The sequence below is a fragment of the Gadus macrocephalus genome, chromosome 3, assembly GCF_031168955.1.
Source record: "Gadus macrocephalus chromosome 3, ASM3116895v1".
Lineage (NCBI taxonomy): Eukaryota > Metazoa > Chordata > Actinopteri > Gadiformes > Gadidae > Gadus > Gadus macrocephalus.
Window position 1 is genome coordinate 21,994,898 of NC_082384.1, and position 13,373 is coordinate 22,008,270.

Below are 13,373 nucleotides of genomic sequence, written 5' to 3' on the forward strand. Positions count from 1 at the left end.
ACTATTTCTTCCCGAGAATTCTACAAGTTGCTGCCCCCTCTCTGTTTAATAGCGGAACAGCATCTTACACGTATGGGCTTCATCTGTTCTTGAAGCAATAAACAAGGCTAATGTTATGAGTAGACTTATTTGAATACTCTTTCCATGAGAAACAGGTGGAAAACCACCAGAAATAGGTTTAGCGAAAGATATTTAACATAATATTTAGAAGAAGTTTCATGAGGGTAAAGGTACGAATGGGTGATATTATTTTAATGTAAAAACAAAACAAAAAACGAATAGGGTATCAGAAGGAACATTATGTACAGAGTACAGAGTGTTTACAGAGAGAACAACTTGTCCACGACCGCCCCCTTTGTGTGCAGTTGGTTCTCTGTGTCAGCGCATGGGGGCGTTCTTGGACAATACAAGTGTCAGACTCACCGTACCGTCTCCTTTATATACTCTAGTCTACGCAGGTGTTTTTCAAACTGGAATAAGATGAGATAAAAGCAAGATATATAATTTATATCACAGTAAGTATTTGCATTGTTATTATTATTATTTATTAATCATAATAGTATGTATTTTACATTACTGGTATCACGTATTTTGCATCTAAATTGAATTGCATTTAGTTTCCCAACCCGAACAACCCAAAAAAATATATATTCATTTTTTTAATGTAAATTAGCAACCGCAATCCGTACGAACAGTAACTCACTAAATATGATAATAACATCAAGTATCTTTACTATTTAGTATTAGTGGGTCTGTCGTGGTAAGGTCGGCCAATGCAGATATAATATAAATATTGATATGAGAATATTTATTATATGGCCTTTGTTTTTCGTTATTTAAATATAAACTAAATAGTGGCTACAGTATCAACAAGAGAGTGAAGGCCTGTCAGAATGTATGTGAATACATAAGACTTACTTACTACTTCTATGTTCAAACATCTCTGATATATTGTGTTTTTATTTTGTAGGCTGTGTGTCTAAAAACATAGCCTTCTGTGCATGGTAATTATGATTATATTTGGCATTTTATTCTGAAATATAGCTCTGCTCTCTTTATTACAAACATGTCCAACAAAGATAAGCACCATCTTTAAAACATTTATTAAAGTCATTTTATTTATCCATCAGAAACATTAATATGAAAAGGTTTTCCCAGAAAAATATCTTTGGCATTGAAGGATCAGAATTCACAGTGTATAAAACAGATAATCAAACACAAATGGTGTTCACTATCGCATCTGTTAGAAGCATTGTTAATTTCAATAAACACATGGTCCAGTTTGAGTTCCTCTTAAGGCGTTCAAATAATGACACACATTATAAACATCCTCTTGGGATTCGAGTTCAAGAGCCAACACCAAAAAAAAACCGAATTCTTTTTAAATAAATTATTTAAATAAATGAGTTATTCCAGTAAACTAAATAAAGGGACTGAAGAAATAAGAAGAGAAGGCCCATGTTTTGAAAAATAATATACACATCTATGCTGCCACATTAAATTGCTTTTAACAAATGCAATAAAACCTGAGAACTGATCTCAGTTTCGTCAACTGAGTAAAACCATTTTGTATAATATAATTTCAAGTCATCTTTGCCACTCACAATGTATTATCAAATTGCTAGGATCATATATTTTCAAAGATTCATAGCATTATCTCTCCATAAAAATGAAATTCATAACACCACTATTTTCACAACATGTATGATAACATTAAATAATCGCTGATGGATTAAATCTCCCTGCAGTTTTTTTTGTCAGTATTCGATTGAAATTGCAATTATTTGGAGTTGAGTGCCATATTACATATTACATATTACAATGTTACAATGCCATACATTACAATGCCATATTACACATTTAAAATAAATTACAAAATTGCTTATAAGGCACGAAATTAAGGCACTGAATCCCTTAAAATAAATGAATCTTTTGTTATTGTAAAAGATTCATGACAAATAAGATATTCTTAAGTTTTTCCTCCCTTAAGCACTTTGTCCAGTAAATAGACCAGCAGGTTTTGCCAATATTAAACATTCCCACTTTTGAGTTTAGTCCGTCTTGTATAGCCTTTCATAGACCAAGCACACTCTGATGCCGTGTTCCAATTGGTTGACTTAGTCATGCCCGATATAGTGCCCTATTTGTGGCGTCACTATTTTGTAGTGCTGTCCGAAATTTGAGTGTACAAATCTGGTTCCCTATATAGTGCAATACCGAATACCCATAATGCACCAGAAAAGAAGTGTGCTAAATATGCACACTTATTTCACTTCTATCCCATGATGCATAGCGGTTACCATTACCATCGCATTCACTCAATTAAGATGGTCTGCACACATGCAAATACGAAAACACTTGCACGCTTGTTTATGCGAACAATACACGGCACACCGATAGATTTGCAGTACTTGGTAAGTGTCATAATCCCAGCTATACGTCATTTAAAGTGTACACTATATACGGGTAAGGTAACAAGAGAACCAATCCAAACACATTGTGAGAGTCTGATGATCAGAAAGCACAGGTGCGAGGTCACAGGTGGCTGAGGTCATTCTGAAGATGGCTGCTGTGTCATTGCCCCCAGCAGACTCTCCTCTGCCAGCTCTGTCAGGTATTTCTGAGGACAGACAAAGAATGGCATTTAATTCGAAACCCAAAATGTAAAAATGAATTCCCAGCTTCTCTAGAAATTACCCAAATAATAACAAAACAATAAAATGATTAGATGAATGATGAATGAAAAGCGAATGTGTGTATGACATATATTTTTCAACTAAAGATATTCTAAAAGTTGATAAAATAAATTTGTCCGCTCATCTTAAAAGAAAGTTGATTAGAAGTTGTTGCTCTAATTGGTATTGGAAATGCCATAGTTAATTGGGGGGCCCGAATGGAATAAACCCTATCCCCTTTGATCACAAATGTGGCTCTGGATTAGAATCTAGAGAAGAGAGGGAAGGACCTCCAGCCACATTAACAATCATGGGAGAAACATACATCTGCTATACAACATGAAGGCCATAGTTCGTTAACTGCTTTCATTGCACATTATCACTAGCCTGGGAACCAGACAAATCTTCAAATTCATGTTTTATTTGCTCTGTCTTATTGTGTCAAGAGGCATTTCGGTCCGCACCCTTTTATATGCACCTCCAATATCAAAAATGAACTGCGAGGTCCCAGACTAATACGCGTCTGCGGATTGGTCTGGCGATGTCAGGCTACATACGCAACACTCAGAGAAAATAATGGCATGCATCGACTATCGACCTGTCAGCTGTTCCATACTCGCCCTTGGTGCTGGGCATCAGCTGTCTCATGCTCACATTCTGCTGATGTGCACTAGCTCTGCAAAAGGCCAAATATGGTGACCGTGTTTATAGAAATCGTTCAATTGAATTGGGTTTGGAACATTTGTTCCATTCAATCGCCCTGTACCAATTCTACTAGTGTTGTTCTGTATTATATCTCAATTTAACTACCATATGTAACGGTCAAGCTATGTAAAGATAGAGTAGGACGTTTGGAGCAACCAGACCGATTTTAGTTTGATTTTGAAAGTATGCCAGGCATGCAAAAAGGCCTCCCCAAAACCACATGACTAGCTTGCTAGCTTGAGCAATAGGTCCTCAGTTATACCCAACTAGTGCACGGGAAGAATATACGCAGGTAGCAATGTACGTAGGTCAACAGACCGAATCCAAGCTACAGACACCAGACTTCTTTCTGTTTTTGTACATCACAATTCTTTTTTCTAAAATAACCCAAGCTTTAAAGTTTCCTAGAAACACATTGGTGCTTGATGTACAAACTAGCATAATGGTTTGTTGGACAACTTAAAAACATCAAGATGCCATTCAGGAAATGAATGACTTAACAAATATATATACATTACATACACATATATATATATATATATATATATATATATATATATATATATATATGGATAATATAATAACAAATTGCCCACGGACGGAGGACAGCGGTTGGCCATGTGTCCCAGCTGTTTTGCAGGATCTTTGCCTGCTGTGATTCGTTGCACTATTTGGCAGAGGATTTTTCTGATCCTGGATCCATCCACAGCTGTGCTACGGAGAAGAGCTTGCATGCAACGGTTCCGGCTGCTTAATAGTGACTTTGTAATGTACACTTTGTGTGCGTGCTTGTGAGCGACACATACATATTAGCCCAGTGTCTCTCAAATAGCAAATAGGACTAATATAAAGAGACGGAATTTAAAATAACTACTGTACTTGGCAATGCCGCCAACTTCGATTACACTTAATAAAACACGGTCATGGTGCCCTGATCCCCTGACATTAACGTTGCCAGGGTAAGGGGTTCGATTCTCGGCTGAGAATGTGTGTGCATTGTCAGACATCTTGGACAAAAGCAACCACTGAAAGGCCTTCCGTTTACATGTTGTTCGCACCTCAGGGTGGGTAATTGCAGTCATTGACCACATCTTTACTTTTTGAGCTTGGCGGTTTTTCGTGTTGCGTTACATTCACAAGTGAAGGAGCACCAATAGTGGACGACAGTATCTTAAATATTGAAGACGTACCCACGAGTACGTTTTAAGTTAACCCCCCATTGGACGACAAGCAGGTAAAGCTGACAGTTATACGTTTGTTACTTATTTTAAAGTGATAAGCTATGTACGGAAGGGGGCCACATGTGGGGCCACATGTGAAAATCTTTTGATTGTGTGCAAATTGTGCGATTTTAGTTTGTATGAAACATACATTTATTGTCAGATTCTATGCTGACCTCCTGGCCAGGTCTCTCTCAAATTGATTTAAATCTCAAGGAGACTTTTGCCTGGTTAAATAAAGGATCGAACGAACAGCTGGATACATATTTGTGCATTATTCTCTATTTGAACATTGGGTATTTATTTGTTCTCAGTGACAAAGTGTGTTATTGGAGAGAAATGCTGAATAAATGCATTATGATTTCAAACTCAAAAATGATCGTTTGAATAATCGTGATTTCAATCTTGCCCAAAGTAATCATGATGATGATTTTTTTTCATAATCGCGCAGCCCAAATATAGACATCAGTAAAAGGACCCAGAGTTTCAAATGTGTTCAATGGGCGGCATGGTGTTCGTGTCCTGGAACGGGCGTACCTGCAGGTTCCTGTAGTGCACGGTGCTGCGGCAGTGGGCCGTCTTGGCCGTCTCCTCACTGGTGTAGAAGAGGCCACACAGCTTACAGAAAAACCCAGCTCTCGGCACGATGAACTCCACCCCTGTTAGAATGCAGCCATTGGAGACGAGTTTCAGAATGCAACACGTACAAACTGCCCGACAACACTACAATAATAATGTTTATTTCTCAACTCATAACATACAAACTTAAACTAGCATAAAAAATACAAGTCTAAAAAATGTGTAACGTAGGCCTACTGGTTTAAAAATAACAATATTTAAAAAAATTAAATAAATAATAATAATAAATCTTTTTCAAAATAAAGGCATTTCTGGAGTGCAAACTTGTTAGGTTTTCTCAATAGTAAAACGAAATAAAATAAATAGAAAAAAAAAAAAATCTCAGCCTTTTGCGGTTATACAATGGCAAAGGCTGATATCGCGATTGCAATTGTGATTCGATTAATCGTGCAGCATTAAAAAATTGTCATGTTTTTCTCACTGGCAATGATTTTTTAATATCCTATTATGATGCCGTGCTCCACCGGGATTCTAATGTAAAACCATTTTAGTTACAGCAATCTTTTTGACGTAACGAGATACCAGAGATTGATAATGGCTGCCATCGATTGCGCGCCTATGTATGTATGTGTGCGTAGGGGTTCAGTAGCCTGCTGTTGGCACATGACATCATAACCTCTAGGAGGTAAAACCTCACCCAGGCGACAGGGTCATGCGCTGGGCTGTCATCCTAGCCCCCACGGTAATATAAATACACTCCGTCCACGGGCGCGGTTCACGACGTGCTCACCCAAAATAGGCCCGCCAGGAAGAAGCGAGCGAGCAACCGACACCGTGCTCATCCCTTCAGATTCCACTCAATTAAGAGTGCTAATGCAACAGGTTGTTGTATCTGTATTAGCTATTTTATCACTAGACTGAAGCCAAGAGTGAACAGGAACACCGTGGATCAGACACAAAAGGGTCATGAACAAAAGGTTCTTTGGAGTTTGAATTTTTCGCACCATTCTTTTTTTTATTGTTAGAAAATTTGTAGATAAATTGTTTTTTTATCCTAATTTTACACCAATTTCTTTTGACTGGTATTTTGTTTTAAAAAAATGCAGAAATGAATATTATTGCAGTACAATGTGCAGCAGCAATACATTCACCTGAAATCCCAAACAATACAATCAAACAGACTCATTCTTAAAAATAGGCGTTGTCTACGAAGGACCTCGTTTAAGCCTCGTCATTAACCGGTGGCCCACTCACCTAGAGGAATGCTGTGCTCACTGATGACCCGGTCCTGTTCTCGCGTCGGCGAGTGACCTTCGATCTCTGCCCGCGTCTGATACAGGTTGTTTGTGATGTTATGGACACCTGGGAAGAAAACCCCAAAGACATTTTAATACATCCACCCACTATGGATTAGTATCCATAGTGGGTGGAGTATCTAGAGTTGTGTCTAAGTAAGCTCTAACAAAACTCTTAGCATCACTTCATGGTTACCCATTTTAGGAGCTTCCTCTTTGTGCTGGGTCTCCTTAATATTTGTCTCGGGGGTGGGGGCCACGTCCTGGACCATGCTGTCCTCGGACGCGCCGGGCGCCTGCTCCTCTTCCGACGGCCCGGAGCTCTCCTCCGCTCGGACCTCAGCGCGGGCCTCCTCCAGGGCCGCCTTCAGCTCCTGGCCCGGGAAGTCGTTCAGCGCGTGGAGCGGCTGCGCAGGGGCCTCCATCTGGACCGGCTCCTCCTCCTCCTCCTCCTCCGCCACCACCTCCACCTCCGACGCCGCCCCCGTCTGGGGACGGACCTCCAGGAGCTCCTCCCTGGGGGGCTCTTGGGCCGCTGGTTCGGAGGGCTCAGGGCTCTTCTCTTGCTCTGGGACGTCTCGCGGTGCGGGGGGGGCGGCGGCGGCGGCGGCGGCCTGTAGCTCTCGGCCCGGGTCCTGCTGGTCCCCGGAGCAGGAGCTCCCCTCCAGCAGCTCGGGCAGGTCGGGCTCCACGATGGAGTCGTCCTCGCCGCCCACCTCGTCCACCGTCACCAGCTCCTCCATGTTGCCGGGGTACCAGCAATCGCCCTCCGTGTCCTCGCCGCTCTCCTCGCACACCTCCACCTGGGGGCAGAGCGGGGGTCATCAACAATGTCCCAAAGCTGTCTCTCACAGACAGACAGACAGACAGACAGACAGACAGACAGACAAACAAATAGACAGATAGACAGATAGACAGATAGACAGATGGAGAGAGAGAGAGCGAGAGTGCGAGATAGATGTAAAGATAGAGAGCGAGAGATATAAAGATAGATGGATCAATTGCTAGAGAGAGCGAGAGATAGATACAGACAGACAGACACACGGATCGGTCGATAGATAGATAGCATTAGGCTCACTTGATTTTCCTTCACACATGCTGTAACCACTTTTTGGTTTGCTTCTGCTCTGCTTTGCTGAGGAGAAGACGATCTTTCCTTCAACTGGTTGCCCTAAAGCAAGAGAAAAACACATGCATGTTTAACAGATCAAAAATCTACCCCACAGTACACTTGAATTGTCTAAAGGAAAACCAAACCCATTCCCACTCTATAATCAGATATTGTGGTGTGTATGCAGAATCTTTAATTCGAGCAGGAGGAATCCATAGCCCTACTACTACTATTTCTTATTAGTAGTAGTAGTAGTAGTTGTATTTATTTACTTTCATAATTATTCTAGAGTTGGCTTTCCTTTAAACAACCCAACAATAAGGAATTATTCCAGATTATATTAGTTTTATCAGCAGGAATGTGTTATGTTCCATCAATGTATAAGGAAAAAATGAAAGTTTATTTGCTTACAGTATTCCCAGCGTTATTCCCAGCGCTATTCCCGGCAGTATTCCCGGCAGTATTCCCAGCGTTATTCCCGGCAGTATTCCCGGCAGTATTCCCAGCAGTATTCCCAGCAGTATTCCCAGCAGTATTCCCAGGAGCGGGTTGGCTCTCCTGCTTCTCCTTGGGGCCATGCCTCCGACTTGTCTTTTTGCTCCTTCCTCTTCCCGGTGAACTCTGCCTCCTGTCTTCCGGCGTTCTGGAACACATCTCCTCCGTCATGTCCGACTCGGAATGCCGGGTGCGGCTGTGGTAGTCCCCGGGGCCGTCCCTCCTCCGGGGCTTGGCCTCGTGTCTCTGATACGGCGCCCTGGGGAGCTTCTCCGTCTTGTAGCCCTGCTCCTTTGGATAGAAGTCCTCCTCTTGGTTCCTGTAGGAGTTGAAGGGCATTCCCTGAGGGCTGCCCCGGGGGTACCAGTCTCTGCCGCCCCTCATCCCGTCTCCTCCTCCTCCTCCTCCTCCTCCTCCTCCCCCACCTCCTCCACCTCCCCCTCCTCCCCCTCGCTGGTCTCCAGATCTGGGGCTAACCCGGTCCATGGGTTTGGGGTAGTGCTTCCCCCCCTGCCAGTCGCCTCCGCCGCTCCGGTCCTCCTCGCCGCCCGTCCCGTTCCTCCAGCGCAGCTCGTCCCTCTCCCGCTCCCTCTCCTCCTCGCCCCGGCCCCGCTGCTGGCAGCTCCAGTCCCAGGAGCCGCGGCGGGGGCCCTGGCCGTTGTGGGCCCCCCGGCCGGGGCCCCCCCCCAGGGGGCTGTGGGCGGAGCTGCAGGAGGTGAAGCTGGGGCTGTGGGAGCGCGGGCTCAGGGAGCGGCTGACGGGACTCCTGGAGCGAGCCCTCTCCGGGATGTAGCTGAGGGCAGGAGGCAAGGATCGGAGTCAAGGCACACATTCACCCCCAGAGCCCGGCAACGATACGGCAGGACAACGGTCAAACACGCATCGCGAATACCTTGATGCCTGTTTGAACTGGTGGAAATATTTATATGCATATAAATATGTACATATTTGAGATAATTTATTGACTTTGTTCGATTTATCTTCCCATTCGATTAATCAATCACTTTTTATTTGTATTTTTATAAGTTAAGAAACTTCAAACAGGGAAAACTTTTAACAAACAGAAAGTGGTCCTTACTGTTCAGGCTCCGGCATCTCCCCTCGCACTCTCTGGGAGTTGATACCATAAATAATAGTGTCCACATCCTTCCCTGGTTTCTGTTTGGAAAACAAAAGACAAAATATAGCTTCACAGTACAATGTCACACTTTTAAACCAGGTCCTGTGCTTTGAACCATGAGCCATAGGGGTGTGACGAGATCTCGTGCCACGAGATCTCGCGAGATTAAACTCGACGATATTACCCGTCGCGTTAAAAATCGGTCTCGCGAGATTTGTGAGCTATCCAAACTTCTATTTGTGGCCTGTAGGGGCAGTAATGCGCCTTTGCTACGTCTAGGCTGCCAGAACCTAACGAAGGAGAAGGAAAAGAAGAAGAGGAGGAGAAGGAGGGGAAGCAGGGGAAGCAGCCATAGGCAGCCAGAATGACGTCGGAAAATACCCGTAATACCGTCGAAGATGCCCCCGCCACTTTTCAATCATTTGTTTGGCAACATTTTGGGTACCCGGCGGAAATGATGAATGGCAGTAGAGTGACTGATAAGACACTTGCCAAGTTGTCAGTGACATACTTGGTCAGACTCTGTTTGCACTATTTGCACTCTGTATTGATGGAGTAGAACTTTGATTTGGTTTCGCACACAATATTGTTTGCACTTGAAAAATGAGAATTATTTAATTAAATGTATTTTACTCCAACTTTTATAAATTGTAGTTTTAGTTTCAATTTCATGCATGTAAAGAGTTATAAAAAAACATTTCAAAATGCTTGTGCAACTCGGTTAAATAAAAGTCTGTTGGTCCAGTCATATTTATTGTCATTGTAGTTTTCTTAAAATCTCGTCTCGTCTCGTTCTCGTGAACCGAATATTGTGTCTCGTCTCGTCTCGTGAGCTGAGTGTATCGTCACACCCCTAATGAGCCATGATCCACACTGTTCGTCACACACCACTACCAAAATAACGCCGGCAATAAACAAAGTCGTTGTGCAGACCGACCTTCAGCTGGAGTTCCTTGTATCGCTTGGACATCCGAATCAGGAGCTTTTGATCGTTAATCATGGCAGGAGTCAACTGGTAGTACTGCACCATGGCCTGAGCTGCCTCCACAAAGGCCATCTCCAGAAAGGCCTGGTGGAAAAACAGCTGAATTACAGGTCCCGTCTGACACTTTAACAGCCCTGGCTCGCAGGGGTGTCTGTCAAACATTTTTGGCATATCCCGTGTCTACCCAAACGATCATGCTCACACCGTATTGTATTTCATTGCTTTTCGTCTAGTTAAGTTAACGCGCGTAACCACCGATTTTAGCAACAACTTAAATTTGATGATGCTGCGTAAGAAACGATGAACAGAGAACCTGACACACTGGGTGTCATTCTGCGATGCTGTAAAACGGTCAATTTGTTGTTATGACAAAGCACTCAATATTAACGTTTGCATTTCATTTTCCAAGGCTACGACTTGGCATGGCCGCAACATCTGCGCTCAGCAGATCTCGTAAAGGCCAGCTGACACATTCTGCATGCAAAAAGCCGAAAGTAACCAAACACTGAAAAGCACAGCTCCAGGCTAGACCCGTCACAAGACAAACTTACTGTTTTGTCACAATAGTACCACAAATGTACCATAAACAGCAACGGAAGCATGTAGCCTATAGCATGCAGCTACCTGGCTTGTTGAGCGCATGAGGATGTAGTTGGTGACCTTCCCGAAGGGCAGACCCAAGTTGATGACATCAGTCTCGGTGCAGCTCCCCTCTGGGAGGTTGCAGATGTGGACGACCCGTCCCGGCGTGGACTTCCTGGGTGGAAACGGCTGGAAAACACAATGAAAGAGTAAGACGCAAATCATAACACCCCATTTCTGAAATACAGATTATCTCTAAACATACGGCTTGTTGTCACTCATCCATTGTGGATTGGAAGTGCTGTCAATTCTTGAGGACATTGATGGCGTTGTGTGGCATGGGCACACATTGGTGGAGTGGTATTGCCTTAAGGCGGACAAGTCAGTTGTAAACCAGGGAGTCCCAGGTCTAATTGTTTGTCACTAAGCTGGTCATTCCCTGTTGTTTTCCCTACGAACGGCCGTGCGTGTGGGCCTGTTGGATTCTATAAATAGGGTGCGATGCGGTGAAAGTGTCGCGGTGATAATGAGAATGTCCCTGTTTGGATTCTAGGGCCCGCCAACATTCTGACATCTTTGACCCTGTGTCACTAATCCCCCCCCCCCCCCCCCCCCAGGTTGCCAAATAACAAGAGCCCCTGCCCCCGCCCCAAGGTCCGACTACTGGTTATGAAGCCAATTATTTTACCGACACACTCTTGTTTATGGATACAGAAAGTTGCAAGGAGAGCAGCCGGTGACACGTAGCAGGGAAGTTTTGTCTGTCTGACCGTCTTGGACTGGCTTTAGTCAATCAAATCCAAAAAGCAGTCAGTCAAGAATAGCACAACAATCTTGGCTTTCTTCTCCGGTCGTAATTAGTGTTTCCAGCAAGCCCTAAGCACTAAACCCAATCTCTGCTCTCTATGGAGCAGCCACAACTCCTCTGGAGATAAGCCAGCCGGAGGTCAACCTTGATGGCTGTCCTCAGGCAGTGAGTAAGTTGCCAAACGGCTGTGGAGAAGATCATCTCTTCAGCAACTTTACGTGACATTTCTGTCATGTTGGAGAGGCTGGTTTATGATCCGGCCAGGGCTAGCATGTGGAGAACCTTTTGAAATGGGTAAGGGCAGCTGTGGCTAGTTAAAATATTTCCCTGACACCAACAAATTGCCATTCACAATGGCATTGCACCGTTTTTTAGGAGGGAAGGGATATAAAATGTTCAACAGTTGTTTTTCCAGGGATCAGTGGCGAGATTGGTCATTTTGATCCTAAAGCTAGCTTGATATTGGAGTTTATCATTTAAGATGTTTTCGTACACGCAAAGAATTTCATCTCATGCACACCATGAAGACATAAGTTAACGGGTTGGATAACAGCAATACAATGACTTGAAGGTTGGTTGGCATGTTGTTGATGACACAGGTGTTGCATACAATTTTAAGCTTGTTGTTGTTCAAGGAAGCCAGAAAGTGCTTTATCTATTATTTGTTTGCAGACTTAAATTACAATCCACCCTATAACGAAACTCAAGCTAACTGCATTCCAACATCTATGACATTTATAAATAGAGGTTATCCTCATCTGCTAAATCCAGTGCCTGTTGCTCATCCAAAAGGTGGCAGATGTGGCCCACGTCCTAATGACATCTCAGATTGTAAAGTTGTAAATACTCTAAAGCCCTTCTGTCCTCCTTTAATCCTCCTTCTTCCCATAGCACCTCCTCCTAGCACCCTTCGTCCACATCCAGCACCCCATACCATCCTCCCCCTTCCACCAGCTGACGCTTGACGGACAGCGACGTGTGTGAAGAAACGCTAGTGCACCTAGTACCTCACCGGCTGGCCTCCCCCCGACCAAGCCTGTTTTTACAGGGAATTTGTCCGGAGAAAAGCCAAACACTAACAGACACTTGACAGCGGGTCCAGTGGCTACTCTACACGGCGCGGAGTGAGAGAGCCCTACAGAACATGAGTCCGCGAGGGTCTTGAACTGGGTTTAGCCTGTTGATGTACGCACGCGCCTGCCAAATCCCGCTGACACGTAAGCTGTCGCTAAATGTATAGGCGTTGGACATGCACACCGACCGAATGGCCCAAGAGAGACTGAGCACAGGAAGGAACTGGATGGAAATGCAGCGAGTTATTCACCGTGATTGAAAATAAACAATCGCAAGTTGTATAAATTGGTGGTGCATATTTTTGCAGTTAATGCTCTGCATTAGCTGATATCGAGCAATTCAATATGTGTATTATATGACTTCACAAAACAAAATACGAGATAACAGTGTTGACCATGCAACCAAAGACACTATGTCATTCATTTCCAGAAGTGGGGGAAAGAATAGCCCAGGCAGCGTTATCATTCCCGTAACCCCAATTGAAAGATAACCTCTCAACGTCTGACTGAAAAATCAGGCTGGAAACAACGCATATAGATTGTGGCCAGCCAAACGGACATTAACAGCTTCAGATAGGGGGAGTTATATTGAGTGATGAGGATTATATTAAAGGCTCTTTCCTTACCATAACACGAGAGAAAGGGCGCCATGGATTGAGACCATTAAACAGCTCTAGGAATAGGCTGTCGACGATACCACCTCACAACATTGGATTGGATGGTAG

At 43.8% G+C, this 13,373-nt stretch overlaps 1 protein-coding gene across 2 annotated transcripts in view; it reads right to left on the bottom strand.

The window, feature by feature from the left end:
• Positions 1-1,087: 1,087 nt before the first annotated feature.
• rbm20 (RNA binding motif protein 20) overlaps positions 1,088-13,373 on the bottom strand; it is a 43,451-nt gene continuing 31,165 nt past the window's right edge. For both annotated transcript variants that reach the window (XM_060046462.1, XM_060046461.1), the window contains exons 6-14: positions 10,810-10,956; positions 10,138-10,269; positions 9,159-9,238; positions 8,045-8,873; positions 7,553-7,645; positions 6,671-7,277; positions 6,434-6,541; positions 5,138-5,259; positions 1,088-2,620 (exon numbers count right to left, since the gene is read on the bottom strand). In XM_060046462.1, coding sequence (XP_059902445.1) covers positions 2,552-2,620; positions 5,138-5,259; positions 6,434-6,541; positions 6,671-7,277; positions 7,553-7,645; positions 8,045-8,873; positions 9,159-9,238; positions 10,138-10,269; positions 10,810-10,956 — 2,187 coding nt within the window. In that variant the 3' untranslated portion in view covers positions 1,088-2,551. The remainder of the gene's footprint in view (positions 2,621-5,137; positions 5,260-6,433; positions 6,542-6,670; positions 7,278-7,552; positions 7,646-8,044; positions 8,874-9,158; positions 9,239-10,137; positions 10,270-10,809; positions 10,957-13,373) is intronic.